Source organism: Erinaceus europaeus, chromosome 16, assembly GCF_950295315.1.
Source record: "Erinaceus europaeus chromosome 16, mEriEur2.1, whole genome shotgun sequence".
Lineage (NCBI taxonomy): Eukaryota > Metazoa > Chordata > Mammalia > Eulipotyphla > Erinaceidae > Erinaceus > Erinaceus europaeus.
Genome location: NC_080177.1, coordinates 13,749,971 through 13,774,331, shown reverse-complemented (window position 1 = coordinate 13,774,331; position 24,361 = coordinate 13,749,971). Strand labels below are relative to the sequence as shown.

The window sequence follows — 24,361 nt, the reverse complement described above, 5'->3', positions numbered from 1 at the left end:
CTGTAAGTTCCTGGCATTGACTACCACCAATGTAAGAGTTAAGTGAACATTATAACCTTAATTTTTGCACAAATTTTAATTTAGTATCTGCTTCAAGGTTGCTGGGGTTGAGCTAGATCTCTTTCTGTTAGCAGCTTAAGTGATATACAACACTAGTAGCCCTAATCCAGTCAGAAATGTTTCCTCTTGATGTAAGCAATTGGGAATACAATGAAACTATCTAAATGCCACAGGAATAGACAACCATCTCTGTACAGTGCAAACTAGTAAGTGGATGGTTTTCAAAAATTACAAAGCAAAAATAATTATGAAAAATCTAAAAAAAAGACTGCGCCCTCTACTGGAAGAGTGAGGAAGCCACACCTGGAGCAAGGGCACTGAACCGAAGTTGAAGGATCAGAGCACAAACTTCTCTTCCAATGACTGATACCACGAATTGCTCAGGACTTCAAACACAGATCACTGATTCCATGGTGCAGCTATTGGTGCTTGGCAGAAGGCAAATGAGGGCTATCTGGTTGGCTTTTTGAAGACAACCGACTGTGTGCCGTCCACGCCAAATTATGCCAAAATTAATCCAGCCAAGTGTGGAGAAAGTGCTTAAGAAAAACACTTGCGGGAGTCGGGCGGTAGCACAGCGGGTTAAGCGCAGGTGGCACAAAGCACAAGTACCGGCATAAGGATCCCAGTTCGAGCCCCCAGCTCCCCACCTTCAGGGGCTCGCTTCACAGGCGGTGAAGCAGGTCTGCAGGTGTTCGTCTTTCTCTCCCCGTCTTCCCCTCCTCTCTCCATTTCTCTGTCCTACCCAACAATGACGATATCAGTAATCATAACAATAACTACAACAATAAAACAAGGACAACAAAAGAAAATAAATATTTAAAAAGAAAAGCAGTTGGGGTGGGGGTAAGGCTAGCAAAATGGTATCACCCTCCCTGTTTCATGGCTCCCAGCATAGAGCTGAGTCTTGGGCCGTGTGGAAGGGCTCATGCTCACGAATCCCTTGCCGGTCCTGTTTCACTCCCCTCTGTGCCATCACCCAGACCACCCATCACCATGTACTGAGAAGACTCTCATTTCAGGGCCGGGTGGTGGCACATCTGGTTGTACGCACATGCTACAATGTGCAAGGACCCAGGTTTGAGGCTCTCCACCCCCCACCCCCCACCTACAGGGAGAAAGCTTTGAGTGGCGATGCAGTGCTGTAGGCATTTCTGTCTCCCCTTCCCTCTCAATTTTTGGCTGTCTCTACCCAATAAATCAACATTAAAAGGGGGGGGGGGCAAGTGATGGTGCACCTGGTTAAGTGCACACGCTACAGTGCACAAGGACCCGAGTTCAAGCCCGCAGTCCCCACCTGCAGGGGGGAAGCTTCACAAGTGGTGAAACAGGATTGTAGGTGTCTCTCTTCCCCCTCTCAATTTCTCTGCCTCTATCCAATAATAAATAAAAATTTAAAAATAAAAATTTTAAAAATATTAATACAAAAGAAATTCCTTAATTCAAGGTTCTTATAATTTAGTGCTTATCAATAACTTTCAACTTTAGGCAGAATTCAATCTTAAATACAGGTGACTAGTTTCTATGAAAGTATCTGAGAAAACTTGCCAAAGGGTTGAGTCTAGAAGTAGACAAAACAACAGAAAAAAGGTATTCTGAAGATGTATTTAATGGTTATCAGAGAATAAACATTAAGAGAGTATTACTAAGCGTTATGTAGAGAAATGGCATTCTGTCAAAAACAAAGACCAAAAACCACTTGCCTGACAAGGTAGGTAATGTGGCAGAGGGCAGGACTTCCATGTGTGAGGTCCAGAGCTCCATGTTCAGGATCATTTACACCAGAGGGACATTCTGATTCTTCTCTCTCTCTCATAAACACACACATTAAAATAAAATTCTCGCCCCTTAAGAATTTTTATATGGAGCTATTTAATTTAAAAATTGATAGCTGGAATTTGCTTTAAAATACTTTGGTTAAAAAACAAGTGAGATGAAGTCGTGTGGTGGTACACCTGATTAAGTTCACACAGTATCATTTCCAAGGACCTGGGTTCAAGCCCCTGGTCCCCACCTGCACACAGTTAAGTCTCACAAGTGGTGAAACAATGCCGTAGGTCTCTCTTTCTCTTCCTATCTTCCCCTTCCTCTCTGCCTCTCTCTAAAAATTCATATAAAAATGAGGGTGATGCATCTGGTGGATCACACATTATGGTGCACAAGGACCCAGGTTCAAGCCCCCAGTCTCCACCTGCAGGGGGAAGCTTCATGAGTGTTGAAGGGAGCAGTGCTGTAGGTGTCTCTCTTCCTCCTCTCTCAATTTCTGTCTTTATCCTGAAAGAAGCAAATTTAGAAAATTATCAAGAGTATTCAGCCTAAGTTTGAGGGGGTTCCACTGTTCTATGCATGTTTGAAAATGTTCAGGAATGGGCACAGTGAGTAGGGCACTGGACCTGGGAGCATGGGGTTCCCAAATTCAATCCCCACCATCCTTATGTATTAGGATGATGTTCTGGTTCTCTAATCTTGTGTGACATCTTTAAATAAATGTTCAGAATAAATTTTTTAATTTAATTTTTTTTAATCTATTAGAGAAACTGATAGGGAAGAGGGGAAGAAAGAGGGAGAGAGAAAGAGAAACACTGTGGCTTTGCTTGTGAAGTATCCCTCCTGTAGGTGGGGACTGAGGGCTTGAAACAAGAGTCTTTGCACAATGTGACGTGTTCAGTGTACCCGATGCGTCTTTTGAAGCACATCTTGTATTTTTTTTTTAATTTTTTTATTTAAGAAAGGATTAGTGAACAAAAGCATAAGGTAGGAGGGGTACAACTCCACACAATTCCCACCACCCAATCCCCATAACCCACCCCCTCCCATGGTAGCTTTCCCATTCTCTATCCCTCTGGGAGCATGGACCCAGGGTCGTTGAAGGTTTAATTTACTGTGTGGTTTATCTGAGGTCTGTGCTCCCAGCTGGCCTGCCATTTGCCCTTTTTGTCTCGTTCACTTACACTACAGCACCTGCTGTGGCTCCCCACAAATGAAGAAGGCTCAGTGAGAAGTCTACCGGAGTCTATTAGATGAAAAAAAAAAAAAAAAAGCAAAAACACAAATGTGACACAGTGCCAAGCCTTTTTTGTTTTTAAACTTAAGCACACATAAAGGAGTGGAAGGTTAAATTTATCCAAATGTCAGGGCCCAGGAGGTTCCTCAGTGGACTTGGGTGTGTGAGGCCTCAGGTTTGATCCCCAGCACTGTTCTAGTTGCTCTTATGAAATCAATCTCTAAAAAAAAGGGAAAAAAGAAAAAAGAATTTGCCCCAATGTTTTCTCCATGTTTATCTGTATTGTCTAGCATTCAAATTACCTTTGCAATAGAATAAAATAGACACATACATATCCTCTATTGCCTTGAAAATTACTAATAATTACAAAAGGAAAACGGTAGCTATACAGTGGAGAGACTGACCAATACTGCACAAGCTATCATAATTAATATCCCCATCACCAAGTATGTGCGAACATCGCAGGCTGCCTGCTGTCATCTCAGACCACGACAACACAGGTGTAGTGCTCCACTGGTGATGTCATCGGAATACAATCTCTTACACTGGATCCTGTAATAGGAAAAAAAAAATGCCACTGCAACAATTCATGAAACTCACTGAACTGAATCAATGTTAAATTTCCTGAGTTTGATAACTATGGTGATACAAAATAAAATAATAACCTTACTTGAAAGAAATACACACTAAAGTATTATTGAAGTAAAAGGGGCATTAGATAAGATCTATCCAGAAAAACACTCTATAATACGGCAAAATGGTAAAAACTGGTGAATCTGGGTTAAGAATACAGAGTTGTACTATTCTTGCATTTTTTTTTAAACTATGAAATTATTTCAAAATAAGGTTTAAAAAAGATCACCAAAAAACAACCACCATTTCGAAATCACTGTGATATAAACACCCATACAACTACTTTCCTCCTGCTAAGGGATTTTAAATATATCTTTTAGAAACAACGTGAATTCTTCATTTATAAAACATGGCTTTTCTTTTTAATTTACAGGAAATAAAATATATACAAACTCCCAAAGTATAAAAATGTAAGCTACAAAGCAAGTCCAAGTTCCAATCCATGAGCAGGAATGTCATTTTTAAATATCCTCCAAGTCAGCAAAGTCTTGTTTCTGAAATAAGTTTTCATATAAAGTCAAATCCTTGTGACTTAAGGATGGTTTCACAGTCTTAAGTGATTTTAGAAAATGTTCTTGTTTCACTGTGGCTGTATCCAGTCCATCTTCCTGGAGAGCCAGCAAGGCAGCCTAAGAGAATAAAGAGAAAAATAATTAACTTTAAAAATATATGGTGAAACTTTAAAATCTAAATGTAAGAATCTCAGTGTCATTTCACAGAATCCTAAAATTCATGACATTAAAAATATTAAGTGCATGCAATCTTATAGCCTTATAAACTACCATTAATCACAAATAGAAATTTAAGAAACATATTAAATAAAATTAAAATCTCTTATCTTTTCTTCTCGATTACACTCTTGCCCTAAGTGGGAAAAAAGAAAAGGTGCAGAATAATACATAAACCAGAAGCACATATATGTATTTTTAAGATGAAATACTATCTTCCTGACCTTAGAGTAGAATTTTTTAGCAGACACAGCACTGATCATAAAGGAACAGAACAGATAAAACATGTATTCTTTTTTTAAAAAAAGATTTTGTTTATTTATTAATGAGAAAGATAGGAGGAGAGAAAGAACCAGACATCACTCTGGTTCTTGCCAGGGACTGAACTCGGGACCTCATGCTTAAGAACCCAGTGCTTTATCCACTGCGCCACCTCTTGGACCACAAAACATGTATTCTATGACCAAACAATTATCTTTGTAAGTATATACAAAAACTTACAGATATGACATCAGGCAAGATTTCATATAATTTATAATAGCAAAAGGGCAGCAACCCAAACATTCACTAGACTATTACAAAATGATGAAAATAACCGAACTGCAGCTACAGATAAAACTAGGAGTCAATTTCACAAACAGAATCATACATTTAAAAAGGAAATAGGAAAAGATATACACGGCCACTGCTAGAAGTGAGAAAAGGGATTTCCTTTGAGGATGATTCAGCAGATTGTAAAAAGCCAGTAGAAGCTTGTAGGGTGTTATTAGTACTCTTTTTCTTGCCCCAAGTGTTCCTTCTAGAAGTATGTCCAGTACCGAGAATGATATACGGTTTGATAATTAATATAACAAGAGGATACAGCAAGCTGTATCCTTAGGAGCTATTTTTCTTAGATTTTCAATTTAATGAAAAATCATTTAAAAAGAAAAACCACAATTAACTTCCTTTGCCTCAATAAAACTAAATGCCTTCAAGTGGCTTACCAGGGTAAATCTGGTCTTGGTCACCTCTTCAATGTTATGCCTTCTCTTACTCCATCTGCACATTTTTTTTTCAATTTATTTGCTATTTATTATTAGAACACAGCTCATTTCTGGCTTCTGGTGGTGCCAGGGATTGGACCTGTGGCCTCTAGAGTCCTGGCATGAATGGTTCATGCTCTAGTGGCCCTGCTGATGGATGGCACAGTGGATAGAGTACTGAACTTTCAAGCATGAGTTCAATCCCTAGTATCGCATGTGCCAGAGTGATACTCTGGTTCTAAGATAAATACATTATAAAAAGAAGAAAAAAAAGAACGAAAGTTTTATGTTCTAACAGCTGAACAATCCGTCCATGTGTTTTATTCTCCCTGTACACTGTATTCCCTCCACCTCAACCACTGCTTTTCCCTCCCTTAGCCTGGTTAACTCCCTCCCAATCTTCCCAATTTCAGTTTACACAGGGTCAACCTCTCATGGAAAGCCTTCCTAATACTCCCAAGTCTGACTTGGTGCTAGATGTGCCCACAGGACCATAAGCTTTGCTGACAGCTGGAAACGTGTTATTTCCAATTGCTTAGTGAATACCATGAATTGTCTCTGCACAGCCCTATAAGCTTCAAGCTCTGGCAAGAGGAAAGGTTCCACCTGTCCATTTCTATTTCACCGTGAATGGCATCTGCCACACAGAGTCTCAGAGTAAATGCCAACGCATGAATAAGAGCTGAATAAACAAAGAAAAGTCATGAGCCACAGGTCTCTCCACCAGTCGACTTACTTCTTTGCAGAGGTTTGTAAGATCAGCTCCAGAAAAGAAACACGTTTCTGCTGCCAGGTCTGCCAAGGAAACATCAGACTCTAACGGCATGTTTTTGGTGCACACTTTCAAAATCGAAAGCCTGCCCTGGAACAAAATAAACAGTATGTTTATAACTTTTTTAGCACTTACATTTGACACAAAGCTGTATTATTGGGCTGCCGTAAAATCCAAGCAGCATGTTCGCTTTGAGAACCATACGTCATAACATACGTCATAACACTTCCGACAACCCAATGAAGCATTTCCAGTTAGAGTTCCTACCACGCTACAGAGAATGTACAAGTAGGTTATTTGAAAAAAAAAATTAAAAATTAAAGGTTATTACTTCTTTGGAAGGGGTAAGAAACATTAATTCAGCAAGTGCTCACATGACAAGTTTAAAAACTTTAAGGGGCCAAGTAGTAGCACACCTTGTTGGGCACACATGTTACAATATGCAAGAACCTGGGTTCGAGCCCTCAATCCCCACCTGCAGGGGAAAAGCTTCACAAGTGGTGAAGCAGTACTGCAGGTGTCTCTCTGTCTCTCACCCTCTCTATTTCCCTCACGATTTCTGACTTTCTCTATCCAATAAAAAAATAAAGATAATAAAAAATTTTTTTAAAAAGTGGCCCGGGAGGTGGTGCAGTGATAAAGCTTTGGACTCTCAAGCATGAGGTCCTGAGTTCGATCCCCAGAAGCACATGCGCCAGAGTGATGTCTGTCTGGTTCTTTCTACTCCTGTCTTTCTCACAAATAAATAAAATCTTTAAAAAAAAAAAGTTTTTTAATTGCCAATCGTAGAGCCAGGGAGATAGCACAATGGTTATGCAGAAGACTCCCATGCCTGAGGCTCACAAGTCCTAGGTTCAATCCCTGGCCGACATCACAAGCCAGAGATGAACAATGCTTGGGTTTGGGGAAAAAAAAAAAAAGTGTATGTATGTATGTTTTCCAAAGACACAGCTCTTTAAAAGACACATGAACCTCCTTTTGGGCACTAACAGTGCTATCAGACTGGATTTAAAAGAAAACACATGAACTATCAAACTACCATGTTGAGAAAATATAATAAAACTATTTTTCCATGCCTTTTTTTTTTTTCTTTTTTGAACTGGAGCACTACTCATCTCTGGTTTATAGTGGTACAGGGATTTGAATCTGGGATTCTGTTGGAGTCTCAGGCATGCAAACCTTTTTGCATACGTACTATCTCTCTTCCCAGCCCTACTTTACATTTCTTCAAAACTCGATATATTCCAAAGATTCCTTTTCTGTGTCTTTTATCACTGTTGGTTGGTCTGAATGTTAAGGGTAAACGATTTACTGATTCTTTGAGTATGGGTATATCATATAATCTCTGAATCCTCCATTGTAAAATAAGGATGCTGACACAGATGACTGTCAAAACCTCTTTAATATAATTAGAGGCTTGTGTTTCTCTGAAAACAGGGCCAGTAAAGCAAACCACATACACTACATCCAGTTTAGGATTCAGCTCTGCAGGGCTCCTTAGCACAGACACTGGCATGTTGATAAAGGAGTCTCTTGTGGGGCAGGGCAGTGGTGCACCCGGTTGAGTGCATACATTACCATGCAGAAGGACCTGGGTTCAAGCCCCTGCTCCCGACATGCAGGAATGTGGGGGTGGGGGACACACACTTCCTGAGCAGCGAAGCAGATCTGAAAATTTCTATTTTTCCCTGTCCTTGAGGTTAGCCATACGTTTCTAAAGATACAAAAGCTGAAAAGTGTGGATAAGCGGAACTATAGGAAATGTGCTAAAGAATTACCTTCTCATCTGGAGGTGGGATATAGATAATCTTATCTATTCTTCCAGGTCTTAGCAAGGCATCATCTAACACGTCAGGTCTATTTGTTGCCGCAACAATCATAACACTGCGGTTCAAAACTTCCTGAAAGTCTGACGGAAAATACAATGTGACTGTTAACATTAAAAAACAGACTATAAACCAGAAGACCTATTAACTGTAAGCAAATTATTAGGCCCAGAATGCTTATTTGACCACTTTTTGATATCAAAGTACCCACAGCAAATTGGTGCTGGGTGCACACAGTGGAGGGAGCAGCCACTCCTGAGGATCAGCAATCCCTGTGAGAAGCAGCACAGTCCTGCACCAATGCAGGAAACAGCTTTCTTTCCAGAGGCAGAAAATGACAGCAAAACTTTCATTTACCTAAAACTTCAAAGAGGACTGTTGGGGCCAGGTGGTGGTGCACCTGGTTGAGAACACGTTACAATGTACAAGGACACGGGTTCAAGCCCCCGTCCCCACCTACAGAGGGAAAGCTTTGTGAGTGGCAAAGCAGGGCTGCAGGTGTCTCCCTCCCTATCACCCCCTTCCCTGTCGATGTCTGGCTATCTATATCCAATAAATAATAGGAAAAAAAAAGTACTATTATCTAAAAGCAGCCAGGGAAGAGCCCTCCACACACCCACCATTAAACACAGTTGAACTGAATAGTCCAAGTAGTCCACCAGTGACATGATATAAGTAATGAGCTCTCTGTATCTAATTTATTTTGCAAACAATACATGAACGCCTGTCAGATACTACAGAAGGACTTTCTGCACTCAGAAGATTTAATTAGGAAACCTTATGGGACTCTCTAAACTGTGTCATATATTCTTAAGGAGCTTCTGCGGAGCAAATTTATAAGTGGGAAGCAAATAAGAACAAACAAGAATAAAAGAAAATTATCTTTTTTTTTTTTTGCCTCCAGGGTTATTGCTGGGGCTCAGTGCCTGCACCATGAATCCACTGCTCCTAGAGGCCATTTTTCCCCCTTTTGTTGTCCTTGTTGTTGTAGTTATTATTGTTATTATTGATGTCATTCGTCGTTGGGTAGGACAGAGAGAAATGGAGAGAGGAGAAGACAGAGAGGGGGAGAGAAAGATAGACACCTGCAGACCTGCTTCACGGCTCATGAAGTGAACCCCTGCAGGTGGGGAGCCGGGGGCCCGAACCAGGATCCTTACGCCGGTCCCTGCGCTTTGTGCCACTTGTGCTTAACCCGCTGTGCTACCGCCCAGCCCCCAAAAGAAAATTATCTTATACAGGGCCAGTGATGGTGCACCTGGTTAAGCACAAGGGTCCTGGTTCAAGCCCTGGATCCCCACCAAGCAGCAGAGAAGCAGTGTTGCAGACCTCTCTCTTTCTTTGCCTTCCTTCTTGATTTCTGTATCTACCCAAAGTAAATAAATATATATATATTTTAATTATCTGTTTCAAAGCTTAGGTATACCAAAGAGAAGAGACTCAGAAAGGAAGTGGACTTCCTTCTAACGGTCATTTTAATTTTATTATGAACAAGGAAACCCATCCCTCAAGAAAACTAAACATTTTCAACTACAAAGATATTTGGAAATTAGATAATGTTTTTTTCTCTTGTTTCACATTAAAAAAATTTACAAGGATGACACTGGTTCTTCAGAATTTAGAAATAAAACTAAGAACCAGTGAGACAGCACAATGGTTGCTCAGCAGACATTCATGTCAGACACTAGGGTGGTCTCAGGTTCAATCCCCAGGATCACCATAAACCAGAGGTGAACAGTGTTCTTCTCTCCCTTTCATTAAAATAAATAATAAAACTAGGGCCAAGTGATGGCTCATTGGGTAGAGTGTACACAACATCACACCCAAGACCCAGGACAGTGTGTCTGTTTTGCCATGTATGCAACCCAGGTTTAAACACAGTCCCCACCATGCTGGCCAAAGTGTTTCTGCTCTGGTATCTTTCCATCTCTGTCTTTATCTGAAAAAGCCAGCATGGTAAAGTTTAGGATCTGCAAGCCTAAAGCTCCCAGTTCAATGCCTGGTGCTGTATTCACCAGAATGGCACTCTGGATTCTCTCTCCCGATCACATATAAAACAAATAATGTTGGCCTGGGTCTTTGTGTATTCTGGCTAGTAAATCCCCCCTTCATTTGTTTTTCCCCCATCTCCTGGGTATTTACCCTGTTGTTCTGATTTATTTCCTCTTCTCTCTGTGCTCCTAAGTCCAACGCCATCTAATTCGTTCAGGAGAACAGAAAGAACACGCTCGTGAACATCACATTCTGTTTTGCCAACTGACCGAGATCCCAAGATTGAATCAATTTCATCCAAAAACACAATTGCTGGAGTATGTGCTCTTGCTTGCTGAAACACCTTGTTAGGAAAATACAAATTTTAAAAAGCTATACACTGTGCATTATTCATGTTAATTTGTTTTCTGCATTACATTCAGGAAATGAACAAAGAAAACAAAGAATGACAGACTACTATGTATGGGTTAAATACATCTTCAAAGAACATTTAACATTATGAAATCTGACTTATTTTTACATTTTGAAATTGATTTATTTTTCAGATTATTTAAAAAGAGAAAGAGAAAGGGGCAAAAAAAGATTTTAATAAGAAGGGTAGAGGAGATAGCATAATGGTTATGCAAATAGGTTCTCAATCCCAGGGGGCCAGGTGGTGGCGCACCTAGTTAAGTGCTCACATTGCAGTGCGCAAGGACCCAGGTTTTTTCCCACCTGCAGGGGGAAAGCTTCACAAGTGGTGAAGCAGAGCTACAGGTGTCTGTCTCTCTCCCTCTCTACATCCCCCTCCCCTCTCAATTTGTCTCTGTCTCTATCCAACAATATTAAAATAAAATAAAATAAGCTACATGTCTCGAGCCCCCAGCTCCCCACCTGCAGGGGAGTCACTTCATAGGTGGTGAAGCAGGTCTGCAGGTGTCTTTCTCTTCCCCCTCTGTCTTTCCCTCCTCTCTCCATTTCTCTCTGTCCTATCTAACAACGATGACATCAATAACAACAATAACTACAAAAACAGTAAAAAACAAGGGCAAACAAAAGGGAAAGTAAAAAAATTTAAAAAAAAGATTCTTAATCCGCAATCCCCCACACCACAATAAACCAGAGCTAATCAATGCTCTAGGAAGGAAAAGAAAAAAAAAAGAGGACCTGAGGATCCGTCAGGTCTATGTCCCTCCATGGCTCAAACTTTACGTCTTAATCATGTAAGCCCTGCTCTCCATTGCTGAGTGCTTGCCCCCACCATTGATTTATTTAATGAGAGCGATAAGAGCATTCTTGGCAATGGGTCAAAAAAATTGGCATCCACATACAAAACAAGCTCTACTTACTATGCTACCTTTCCCAACCCCTGCTATGAAATTTTAAAAGTGAAAATGTTAAGTTAATGAAGAAATTTCAGTTGCAGTTGGGGAGTTAGCCAACTAGTGGAGCACGGGACATGCATGCCTGAGCTGCTCAGGGTAAGCCTCAGGGTCGTCCATACTGGACAGAGCTATGGCTCTCTCTCATCTGAAACTAAAATGAAACCGATGATAAAAACAAGCACAATAAAGGTATAACCTGCCCTTAGTTTTGTTCAAAAAGGAAACAAACATATAACATCCAGGGATATTCACCAAAATGTTCACAGTAGGCAGATCATGAAGAATTTCTTCCTTATACTTCATAATACTAAATGTTCTATAAACAATTAAGTATCAGAAAACAAAAGACAATTTGGACGGGAAAGTATTATTTTCAAAAACAGGTCTATCCTTAAGATGTGATGTGAAAACTTAAAAGTAAACTGAACTTATGGGAGAAAAGAAAACAAACCTGAGACAAGACTTTTTCCGAATCTCCAACAAAAGGTGAAAAGAGGTCAGCTCCACTCACTGATACAAAAGAGCAGTGACAGCTTGTGGCCAAGGCCCTCACCAGGGTGGTCTTAGCACACCCAGGGGGGCCGTACAGGAGAAGGCCCTTTGGCTGTGTCAGGCCCATCCTAACAAATTCCTGAGGGTATTTCAGGGGCCACTCAATACTCTGTAAGTACAGAAAAAGAGAAGGCACTCAGAAAGAGCACTGTTACAACATATGGTAAGATCAAATAATTCACTCTTTGTCATGTGTTTGTTTATTCAATAATTCTCAGGTACCTATTGTAAGTCAGGAATGCAATCCGTTCACCTTAAAGCAGTCGGGAATCTTACAGCCCACAACAGGTCACATCACTTTCAGCTTAAAATCCTTCAATAATGCCCCACCAGGAATAGAATAAGAACCAAATCTAAACTCTTTACTTACACTGTTTTCAAAATCTTATGTAATCCATCTCCCAACACCCTCATTCATTCTCATTTCAAGGGGGAACGCTATTTTTTTCCTTCTCTGCCTGAGCACTCCCTCAAGTCTCTGGAATATCACTGTAATTGTACAGATGCAGAAATTCAAGTCTAAAAAGTTAAGTAACTTGCCTAGAGGCCTGGGAATATTGGTTTAAAATCTTTTATTGTTTGCAGACATGAAAAAATCAGAAAGATGACTATGTCCCAGACAGTGATGGTGTGGAAAAAAATGGATTTGAAACATAATCCCTAATTGCATTTTACGCAAATAACATGTTCTAAATCCAGAGGGGTAGTTATTTACATGCATGCATGAGAGGAATCGTTATACATTTTAGAAGACAGATCTCTTACTTAAGAGGATGAAACAGTAGGTTGTACTCACTGCTATTGGGAATTCAGGGGTGAAGCTGGAGCTGACTTGGTGGGTTTTGGAAATGCCAAATGTGGTCTTTAGAGGTCCAGTGGTCAGGCAGCTAAGTTGATGTGATGACCCAAAGAAATAGCTATGCTGGGTATAGCAGTTTTTGAATTACTGGGTTTCCCATCCCCCCATCATGAATGCATTACATTTAAACTATAATGTCCTTGGCTGGGGAGACAGCATAATGATTATGCAAAATGACCATGCCTGACTCTAAGGTCTCAGGTTCAATCCCCAGCACCTCCATACACCAGGGCTGAGGTAAGGTAAAATAATATAAAACAAACTGTAAAGTCCTAGTGACTTAAGCAGATTTCCGGTCTCACCTGCTTTAACTTTAGTTTTACATCTTCAAGGCCCCCTATCTGGTCCCAGTCAAGAGGCTTGATGTCCATCAGTCCAATGGCACTTCGAAATGAAGAGGGCTGAATCTTTTTAAAAGCTTCAAGGAAGTCTGTTTGATCAATCACTGGATTGTCCTGGTTCTGAAGAAACACCCAAAAAGAAATACCAAACCAAAAATTCGATGAGCCTTTTTGTGGCAACAGCTACTATCATCAGTCCTCTTTTGAATTTGTAAATCTGTTTTATCATTACAAACACATTTATACACATGGTACAAAAGACCATCAGCCCAACAAAGGTCAATAGTTTTCACACATTCTCCTAGTACTCATTTTTCCTAGCTGAGATATATCTGACTTTCTAAGTTTCAAGTGAGAAGCACAATTATATGACTGATATAGATTGTGAAATGATAAACACAATAAATTTAGTTATCATTCATCTTTATTTTACTTTTAAAAATATTTTATTTGGACAGAAACATAGAAATTAAAGCAGAAGAGGGAGACTGAGAGGAAAAGAGACAGAGAGACATCTGCAACACTGCTTCACCATTTGCAAAGCATTTCCCCAGCAGTTGGGGACCAGTGACTCGAACCCAAGTCCTTGCACATTGCAGCATGTGCACTCAACCAAGTACACCACTGCCCCACCCCTTATCTTACTTTTTTAACCGTAACACTGCTCAGCTTTGGCTTATGGTGATTGTGCTGGGGACTGAATTTGGGTCCTTTGGTACCTCAAGCATGCAAGTCTATTTACATAACCATTATGCTATCTTCCCAACCCCAACATCACCTTTGTATTAACAGACAGACACAAGGGCGGGGGGGGGGTATTATTCCTTTGTGATGAGAACGCCTAGAACCTACTTTCATTTATACCACACAGCAGTGCTAGCTATAGGCACCATGATGTACATTACATGTACAACTGAATAGTACACTAGCGTATGAATGTGTCATAATTTAACTACCCTCCAGTTAAGCACTAGGGCGCTTCTAGTCTTTTGTTTTCAAGTTGTAACAATGTTTTTATGCACAAGTTCTAGTATTTTCTATAATGACTTTCTTAAAATAGAATTACTGTACTTAGGCCTATGTGCACTGGACTAGAGAAATAGCTCACTTGGGTAGTACACTGCTTTGCCATGTGTGCAACCCAGGTTGGAGCCTGCCCCCACCAAAGCTGTTTGGGGCAAGCATCGCAGCTTACAAAATCATTCATGGATGCTCACCTGGGGTGGGGGGGGGGAAGCTGGGGTGGCAAAGTATTTGAACCATTTCGAAGAGTCTCTAGGGCAGGTTGGTGGCTCACCTGGGGGAGCACATGTGTTACCATGCACAAGGGCCCAGGTTCAAACCTCCAGCCCCCAGAAACTGTAAGTATCTCTCCTGCTCTCCCTCTCCTTCTCTCCCTCTCCATCAAAAAGAAGAAATAGCTACTGGGAAGCAATTACAGAAGCCAGACCTTCCACCTTCTGCACCCCATAACGTCCCTTGGTCCATGCTCCCGGAGGGATAAAGAATAGGAAAGCTATCACGGAGGGGATGGGATACAGAGTTCTGGTAGTGGGAATTATGTGGAGTTGTACCACTCTGATCCTATGTTTTTTGTCAATGTTTCCTTTTTATAAATAAAAATTAAAAAAGAAAAAAGAAAGAAATAGCCACTGGGAACAATAAAATATAAACACAAGTCCCAGCAATAATCCTGGTGGAAAAAAAGACGGGGGGGTGGGTGTGGGCATCACAAATATCTTATTCATAACAAGGGGAATAAATACCAGCTGCACAGTGGAGAAACTGGACAGAATCCTGATTGGTTAATCACACCAGTCACCAACTAGGTACTTTATCAGTGAAGGAAAGTGAACACCTTGTGCCATCACATATGAAACCCTAAGTAGGATACATTATTACATGTGCAGTATCCTCAAAGACATGCATAATGTTTCTTTATATCTAAAGAAACATTATAAAGACACAAATTGAAACATTCTATATACCACTGACCTGTTTCCTTAAAAACACCAATGGCAAATGTGTCTCTCTCACACACACAAACCTACAAAAGTATTCAGGATTAAACAAAGTAAAAGTTAAATATAGTATGTTACACTGGACTAGATCCTGAACTGGAGTGAAGGAATGCTCAAACAACCAAGACAACTACCAAAACCAGAATATGAACTGTAGATAGAATAATATGTTGTGTCACTTTTGATTTATTCTGTATAATGATTATGTATAAACCATACTGTTGTTGTATCTAGGAATATCCTTGTGCTTAGGAAAAACATTAAAAAATTAAGGATAGTGAGTGGGAGTTGGCACAGCAGATAAAGCACTGAACTCTCAAGCATGAGGTCCTGAGTTCAATTCCTGGCAGCACATGTACCAAAGTGATGTCTGGTTCTTTCTCTGCTCCTATCTTTCTCATTAACAAAAAAATAAAATCTTTAAAAAAAAAATTCAGGATGATGGGCTAATATACATGCAACTCATTTAAAAGTGGTTCAGCAGATAAATAATATGTGCTTATACGTAAATGCAGACAGGGAAAGAATTATAAAGCTAGTTTGGCAAAATGGTAAAAATTAGTGAATTTGGACAGTTTAGCAGTTCTCTATTTTGCAACTTCTTTGTAAGTTTTGAATCATTTCTTTATTTTTCTTAATTATTTTTAGATAGAGACAGAGAGGGAATGAAAGAGAAAGAGCCCACAGCACCTAAGCTTCCTTCAATGTGGTGGCAACCAGGCTCTAATTGGAGAACTGGAGTTGCATACATGGCAAAGTGGCACACTATCCAAGCTATTTTTCTACTCCAAACTCTTGGATTATTCACCTTAACGATTTGTAAGAGTTCTCACAGTATTTATAGCAACAAGGAAATTGGGCTTTGGGGGGGAGGGAAATCAGTTAAGTACATTTCCCTTGGATACTATGTCTATGTTTTGTTTTGTTTTTCTCCCCATGCCCAAATAGCCAAGTTGGTAAATCATTTATTTTTTGGCCATGAAATTTACATTATATTTAAAAAGGCCATTTTCAATCTAAGACTATATTTTAGGGAATCCTTCTTACAATTTCCTTGACATTGTAATGAAGGAGACTTTTCTGTTGTTACTTAAATTTTCCTAGTATTTGTAACATTTGTATTACTTGACCTCTTAAATCAAATTCTGGACATTTTATTTAGCTGTCCAAAAGTTTCCATTTTTAACTTTATTCTACTTACATAAGATAAGTAAGTGTACACAGCAAAAAATATTCTAAAGTTTTCTTTTAAAATGCTCATTTTAATTATAACTTCAGAAGTAAGATTTCAGACAATTTTTACTTCATTTTTAATCTTGTTTAACTTCTCACCCCAAAAAAGCCACTATTAAATAGTTCTCAGTAACAGTTTATTTTACTTGCTGGCAGAATCTGATGGTAACTATCTGAATACTAATACACTTTTAGATAACACTAACATTTGAAAATTCCATTTAGAGTTCAAGATCACTTGCCTCTATTATTTCACTGTTTCATAACCCTTCCAGGCAGATAAAATTCTTTCCCATCTTGTGTATACATAGTAAACTATACTGTGATTCCTTTAATGGGACACATCACAAAAATCCAACAAACTTTCTTGCATTCCTTGCCTGCCTGGCACACAGACAGAGGTAGTAAGTGGCGAGCTCTCAGCTGCCTGTTGGGGAAAATAAGAAAAACATAGAGCCAGTACCTTCCCAGATGCCTCTGTCCCTTCTTCCTTTTTTGCCTGTCTTCCTTCCACTCCCCTGGTTGTTTATGAACTCAGTCATCACCTGTGGTAACTACACTTGGGCATGCCCCTCCTGAAGTGGCGGTGGCCTCCACCCTGGGATGATGGTAGCTGACTGGTCCACCTAAGCCAACATGCTCAAGGTCAAACCTGGAACTTCAAAGCAGAAGGAATCCTAAATATAAATCTCCTTTGCCATCCCTTAGTATTCTCATCCTCCCCCTCAAAAGGCATATATGTTCTCATACCAACATACATGGGGTTTGTCATTCAGTCTTTAAGCAGTTGTGAGTCTAGATCTAGAAGATGAAGACTTATGAGTGTCTGTCATTCCTTCTCCATCTCTGGTGTAAGAATAAGGAAAAAGGAAATGAGGAAGGACTTTAATATAATTTTTTAAAATATTTCAGATTTAGGATAAATTATCTTTATATAGGTTAAACAGCTCAAAATTAATTTTTTAAATCACAAATCAAAGGACAACTTTAACGTTACAACTGTGAGTTAAAACTTTGTCTCAGAGGGACTTAGATTTACTTGGTAAATGTAAAAATTAGATTACTGATTTATAATGTTGTAAACATGTGGATCTTTAAGCTAATATCCTAAATATTACAAAAAAAGGAAGTATTTGGGTCCAGGAGGTAACATAGCAAGTACGGCACTGAACACGGAAGCATGAGGCCCCAAGTCTGATCCCAGCACCTCATGTGCCAGAGTAATGCTCTGGTTCCCTCCCCCCACCTTCACCCCTATCTTATGCTAATAACTAGAACAGAATCAAATTAAGGAAAATGTATTTTAAGAAAGTCATGAATTAAAAGGTCAGAATGTCAAAGAAATATCTAAATAAAATTCCAAGTGGCCAATCTTTTCCTAGATTAGATAAGGTTATTTCGCTCAAAAGATACTTAGTAATAACAGAAACACAGCATTTCTGTGATATTTGCCAAAATGCAAAATTTGAAACAAGTCATGAGGAAATATCACTCAAAACCAAACTAAGGAATAGTCTACAGACTAACTGGCTTGCATTCTCTATAAGTTAGTCATGAAAAGACTGAAGAATGATTCTAGATTAAGACTGAGTAATCATGATAACAAAATATAACGTGTAATCTTGGACAGAATTCTTCCCTCCTCCTGAAAAAAAGTTTTGTTATAAAGGAAATTAGTGACACTAATGAAACTGTATTAAGATATATAGAGTGGCAAAGAACTGTGCCAGTGTTAATTTCCTCGTCTGGAAAACTTACTATGGCTAAAGTCCGTGCATTTAGGAAATAAGACACATGTTTTCAAGGCTAAAGGGGCATTATTACTGCATTGTATTCTCAAATGCTTCAAAAAAATACATATTTAGAGCTGTCACACTCTACATGTATTTCTATAAATGAGTATGTAAATGTTGTGTAATTGGGAAGCCTGGCAGAAAGATACACAAACTCATTAAACTGCTTTGTTTTCTGCACTATTTCTAAGTTTGAAGTTGCTTCAAAATAAAACAAAAGTCAAAAGGGAAAGATGTGATTATTCTGAGGCCATGCTTCAGGGCCAGGGATTATGAAGGCGATGTGGAGAAATGCCCGGCTAGATTTGGAAAACAGCTCTCTGTTCCCACTTTCTGTCACATACATATACAATGGTATACAAAAAATGTAATAATAGCTGTTGAAGATAATAAAATTTCCAAGAAAAATCACATTAACTACCTTTTTTTCATTAAGAGACCACAGCCCTGAATCCCCCAGGCTCAAACCTGGGTCAAAGGGAAGGCAAAAAACGAGCCTTTGCGGGTGAGCTTTTCACTAGCCCCATCCCACCTCCACCCTTTTTTAAACCAAAATTCATTTGTTCCATTAATAAGCATAGGTGGCCAGGAAGCAATCCTTCCCACCTTCTCACTGTGAAGCAGGGCATGCATGGCAGCCTCCCGGCAGAGTGCGCTCAGGTCAGCGCCCACGTAGCCAACTGTCATGTCTGCGAGGAGGTCCAAATCCACTTGACTGCAGATAGGCATCTTTGCAGTGATCACTTGCAGAATTGCCTTTCTTTGTTTAAGTGTGGGTGTCCCAATGACCACCTATATGCAAAACAAACAAAAAAAAGGGTTAAAGATGTTTTCACTCTGAAAAGTATGTACTATGTATTCAAGAAACCTTAAGATTCTGAATTTGGGGTTCGGGTGGTAGCGCAGCGGGTTAAGCACAGGTGGCGGCAAAGCGCAAGCACTGGTCTAAGGAACCCAGTTCGAGCCCCCAGCTCCCCACCTGCACAGGGGTCGCTTCACGGGCGGTGAAGCAGGTCTGCAGGTGTCTTTCTCTCCCCCTCTCTGTCTTCCCCTCCTCTCTCCATTCCTCTCTGTCCTATCCAATAACAATGGCATCAATAACAACAATGGCAATGATAACAACAACAAGAGCAACAAGGGCAACAAATATGGGGGGGAAATAGCCTCCTGGGAGCAGTGGATTCGCAGTGCTGGCACCGAGTCCCAGCGATAACCCTGGAGGTAAAAAAAAAAAAATTCTGAACTGGTGAAAACCCTTAGTTTCCGTAAGTATCAACACTAGCTAGACAGCTGCACGGTGAAAATTACACGTCACCTGGTGAATTTGGAGTTAGTTTTTGATAAACTACCAAGTTCTAGGAAGCTGGGGTCCATCAGTAATCCAGCAAGTCTAGAAGTTCTTAAGGCTTCTTCAGGAAACAGTTACTACAAAAAAGTGTTCAAAAAAGAAATCCACTCAGGTACTAAAATAAGTGTGTGGCTATTGTGTCACAAAGTTCAAACAGCACTTAGCCACTACTCTCACTACTTAATAATAATAAATCAGTTTAGAGACAAAGCATGTAAGTTAGGATAGCTTTCAGTACTTAACCTTCCTGGCCTCTCAAGGAATACCTCCCGGGTAAGGAGTATTCCTGATAATGAATGATTACTGATAATGAATAAATCCAGAAGATTTGATGCCTTTTTTTTTTTTACTTAGTTCTCCTCAATCATCTTCTCCTTCTTCAATAACTATTGAGGTTATCCTACGTTAATTTTTCATTCCCAAACCATAAACGTTGAATACACTTGCAACACGCTTGATTCCCTTAAAAGTTAGTATTACTCTACACGGCTACCAGGAATGAAGTCACCTTTTTCACCTCATCTTGGACGGAGCTTAAAGGAATCATGTTATGTGAGATAAAGCCAGACGGAGAAGGATGAATATGGGATGATCTCACTCCCAGAAACTGAGAATAAGAACAGAAAGGGGAAACAGAAAGCCGAACTTGGACTGGGTTTGGTGTACTGCATCAAAGCAAAATACTCTGGGGAAGGAGGGGGGTTGTTTCAGGTCCTGCTGCAAGATGGTAGAGGAGGACGGACCTAGGCTGGGGGTGTCAGTGTTTTGCAGAAAACTGAGAAATTCTGCACAGGTACCAACAACTATTTACTGTAAAGCATTAACGCACCCAACCCCATTAGCAAAAAAAAAAAAAAAAAAAAAAAATCGAGAATTGCTGGAGCCTGCGCCAAGCACTCAGTTTGTTTACCTCTCGGTCCAGCCTGCCGGGCCTGCGCAGAGCCGGGTCCAGCGCGTCGGGCCGGTTGGTGGCCGCCACCACCACCACGTCGCGGTCGCCGTCGACGCCGTCCAGCAGCGTCAGCACCTGGGCCACCGCGCGGCTCTCGGGGGCGCGGTGCGCGCCGCCCCGCCTGGGACACAGGGCGTCCAGCTCGTCCAGGAAGAGGAGGGCCGGGCCGCGGCGGGCCAGCTCCCGGGCGCGCTGGAAGACGCGCCGCACGTTCTCCTCCGTCTCGCCGGGCCGCGAGCCCTGCAGCGCCGGCGCGCTCACCGCCAGCAGCTCGGCGCCCGCCTCCCCCGCCACGGCGCGCACCAGCTGCGTCTTGCCCACGCCGGGGGGGCCCGACAGGAGCACCCCGCGGGGCACCGCCAGCCCCAGCGCCGCCAGGGCGCGCGGGTACAGCAGCGGCAGGCGCAGCAGCTCCCGCAGCGAGTCGGCCGCTTCCGAGAGGCCCCCCAGGGGCACCGGGGGCCGGGGCTCCGCTTCCGCCGGGGGCTCGCGGCCCAGGCTGATGCTGGTGCGCGGGGTGACCAGGCCGGCCGGCTCCGGGTCGGGCGCCCCGCCGATGACGTGCAGCGCCGCCACCGGGCCGGGGGCCCCGGGCGGGGCCGCCACCACGAGGCCGCGGGACACCGGCCGGTTCCTCAGCAGCTCCTGAGCCGCCTCCAGCACCGCGGCGGGGCTGGGGGTCCCCGGCGCGCTGTCCGGCTCCCGCAACACCGGCCACACGGTGAGGCGCCGGAGGGGCGGGCAGGGCACCAGGCGGAGCTGGTTCAGGCGGAGCGTCCCCCGGAGGCCCGGCGCCCTCACGGCCGCCCCGGGGCTGCAGCACAGCGCGTCCAGCTGCACAAAGCCGTCCGCCCCGTCGCGCCGCGGCCAGGCGGTGCAGAGGCAGGAGCCGCCGTCAGGCAGCGAGATCCTCACGGCCGAGCCCAAGTGCGCGCCCAGAGCGCGGAGGGCGGCCGGGCCCAGGCGACAGCGCTGGGTGCCCAGGTCCTTGGCCTCTAAAGGCAGCAGTTTTAAGAGCGGCCCTTCGGGGAAGGGACCCGAATCCGGAGCCATCGTACACAGCGAAACCTAGACCGAGGGAAGTGAGACAGGCACGGAGGAAGTAAAAACTCCACCCGGGCCGAAAAGGTCGCTGCACCGGAAGTAGGTGAGGCGCATGCACAACAGCGACGCTTAGTTACTAGCCTGGAGCGGAAGCCGGAAGTGCCCGCCCGCAGTTGGACAAGGCTTTAGGGCTGTGGGGTCTACTTCGCCGTAGTGTCACGTTTGACGAAATCAGTGGCTCCATCCAAAACTTTAGGGGCTGGGTCTTACTTACAGGTGCCTGGGAGGCAGAATAAACCAACGTAACTAATGAAACATCTGTTTTGCTTCGGGCAGCATCCTTTCCCCTAGTTAAGGGGCACCAGTATCTCCGCTGCGCTGTTGGACTATCAGCCTAGACAGAGACATTGCTGCTTTGTGAAGAAACCTCGACTGTCCGCATGGGCACAGCATTTTGAGTGTTCTGATATCACTCTCTTAGGGCACCTGAAGAAACTTGACAACGCAGCCCTGGCACCTTCGATGCTCTGGGTGCCAACCTACACAGTGTAGGAATTATATTCCTACACTGGAATATAATTTTTATCCCCATAAATTCTGTTCATCAAAAAGGCCTACAGTAATCAAATGAAAATATGCGTGTGTGTGTGTGTGTGTGTGTGTGTGTGTGTGACTGAGGGAAGTGTAATAGGAAGTAGGTGAGGAGGGTATGTATCTTAAAAGTCTAAGTAGACACTATTTCATTATGAACTTTATGGTGTCTTTTTAGGTCTTTCTACTTGCTTGCTGCATATATTGACCCACTGCAGGTTTGGAAGATCCGGGCGCTGACTTGGTATAGACCAGCAGCAGCAGAGCAGGAGGGGGAGAACCAATTAAGCCCCACACAGTGGAGAGTAGGAGAAACAGGCCGCGTGGCACATCTGCACACACCAGTACATTCTGTTCAGATTCCTTTTTTGCTCCTTTGTTCACTGACACCAACTTGATCATAATTTCTTCTCTTCTTGTGATTGGTGCTTATTGCCTGCTTGGAGCACTCTGGGAATCATTCCTGATGCCAACTTGCTTTAGCTAAGATTGCTCTCTGCTATTCTTTCTCTCCCCCCCTTTTTTATTTTTACCTTTTCTGCCACTTACCACAGAGTATTTTACTCTTTCTTCTGTACACTGGAATATAATTTTTATCCCCATAAATTCTGTTCATCAAAAAGGCCTACAGTAATCAAATGAAAATATGCTTTTTTTGTGTGTGTGACTGAGGGAAGTGTAATAGGAAGTAGGTGAGGAAGGTATCTAAGTCTAAGTAGACACTATTTCATTATGAACTTTATGGTGTCTTTTTAGGTCTTTCTACTTGCTTGCTGCATATACTGACTCACTGCAGACTGTTGAGCATTTTTGCTTTCTGGTATATATTTTGTCCTAATGTATGGATACGTGTGAACATCTGCCCTATCTCATGGGACCTGGTGTATATCTAGGTTTTGGGACTTTGTTAGGAAATGAACCACCTAGAATGGAATTGGAGAATCCTATGAAAGGAAAGCTATGCCTTGGTTTTATCCTGATTACATCTGTCTCTTTTCCCCACCTTTTCTACAATCCAAATTTATGAGATTACAAAAACTGAAGTTACAAAGAGAGCATTTGGCTAGTTGAGTTTTCTTTTTTTTTTTCCCCTCCTTACAAATAATCAATTGCAAACTATAGCAATGTCCTTTCAATAGAAAGTATGAGTAGAGCTGAGATATTAAAATTAATGCCGGTGGGCGTCGGGCAGTAGCGCAGTGGGTGGCACAAAGCGCAAGGACCGGCAAGGATCCCGGTTCGAGGCCCCGGCTCCCCACCTGCAGGAGAGTCGCTTCACGGGAGGTGAAGCAGGTCTGCAGGTATCTTTCTCTCCCCCTCTCTGTCTTCCCCTCCTCTCTCCATTGCTCTTTGTCCTATCCAACAACGAAGTTTACAACGACAAGAGCAACAAAAGGGGGGGAGAATTCAAAATCATGTGTAAGGATAGATAGATAGACAGATAGATAGATAGACAGATGGTTGGGGTAGATAGCATAATGGTTATACAAAGAGACTCCCATGCCTGAGGCTCCGAAGTCCCAGGTTCAATTCCTCACACCACCATAAACCAGCGCTGAGCAATGCTCTGGCTAGTATATATATTTGTATGTATATATATATTATATACATGACATAGTCAAGGGCATAACCAAAGCCAACATAGGGAGGTAATAAAGATAAAAGTAAAGTCTTAAGAGTTTTCTCATAGAGTATATGTAGAAGCTGTATGTTAGGGATTTTATTATGTGCTGGAATCTACATGTTGATTTGTGTTGGTCTGAAGTGACTATATAAGGTCAAAAGGTCAAATAGAACTCTGACTTTGTGGGACTCATATGCCCAGGAAATATTCTTTTCTTTTTTTTTTTTTTCTTGCCTCCAGGGTTATTGCTGGGGCTCGGTGCCTGCACTCCAAATAGACTGCTCCTGGAAGCCATTTTCCCCATTTTTGTTGTCCTTGTTACCCTTGTTGCTGTCATTATTATTGTTATTGCTGTTGTTGGATAGGCCAGAGAGAAATCGAGAGAGGAGAGGAGACAGAGGGGGAGAGAAAGACATACCTGCAGACCTATATCACCGCCTGTGAAGAGACACCCCTGCAGGTGGGGAGTCGAGGGCTCGAACCTGGATTCTCAGGCTGGTCCTGGTGCATTGAGCCATGTGCGCTTAACCCGTGGCGCTTCCGCCTGACCCCCCCCCCCCCGGAAATAGTCATTTCAACATCTATCACTCACCTTGTGT

The 24,361-nt window shown here is 42.2% G+C and overlaps 1 protein-coding gene across 2 annotated transcripts; it reads right to left on the bottom strand.

Annotated features, from left to right (window-relative positions):
* Window positions 1–4,036: 4,036 nt before the first annotated feature.
* On the bottom strand, window positions 4,037–21,600 carry AFG2B (AFG2 AAA ATPase homolog B). Of its 2 annotated transcripts, none has more exons than XM_007517304.3 (8): window positions 20,462–21,600; window positions 18,810–18,995; window positions 13,118–13,276; window positions 11,856–12,065; window positions 10,191–10,383; window positions 8,001–8,131; window positions 6,187–6,312; window positions 4,037–4,326 (listed from the first exon to the last, which is right to left on the bottom strand). In XM_007517304.3, exons 1-8 carry the CDS (start codon window positions 21,554–21,556, stop codon window positions 4,159–4,161), a joined length of 2,268 nt encoding a protein of 755 aa, XP_007517366.1. In that variant the 5' UTR covers window positions 21,557–21,600; the 3' UTR covers window positions 4,037–4,158. The 2 variants fall into 2 exon arrangements, with proteins under 2 accessions (XP_007517366.1, XP_060030570.1); XM_060174587.1 differs by lacking the exon at window positions 4,037–4,326 and adding an exon at window positions 4,357–4,561.
* Between the last annotated feature and the right edge of the window lie 2,761 nt (window positions 21,601–24,361).

Excerpts from the sequence above, each read along its gene's own strand:
- AFG2B (XM_007517304.3), bottom strand. The coding sequence starts at position 21,556 with ATGGCTCCGGATTCGGGTCCCTTCCCCGAAGGGCCGCTCTTAAAACTG. Across the intron at positions 12,066-13,117 it reads TAAAACTAAAGTTAAAGCAG|AGTATTGAGTGGCCCCTGAA; the intron begins GTGAGACCGGAA and ends CTGTACTTACAG. Across the intron at positions 8,132-10,190 it reads AAATAAATCAGAACAACAGG|ACTTTCAGGAAGTTTTGAAC; the intron begins GTAAATACCCAG and ends ATTTTCCGTCAG.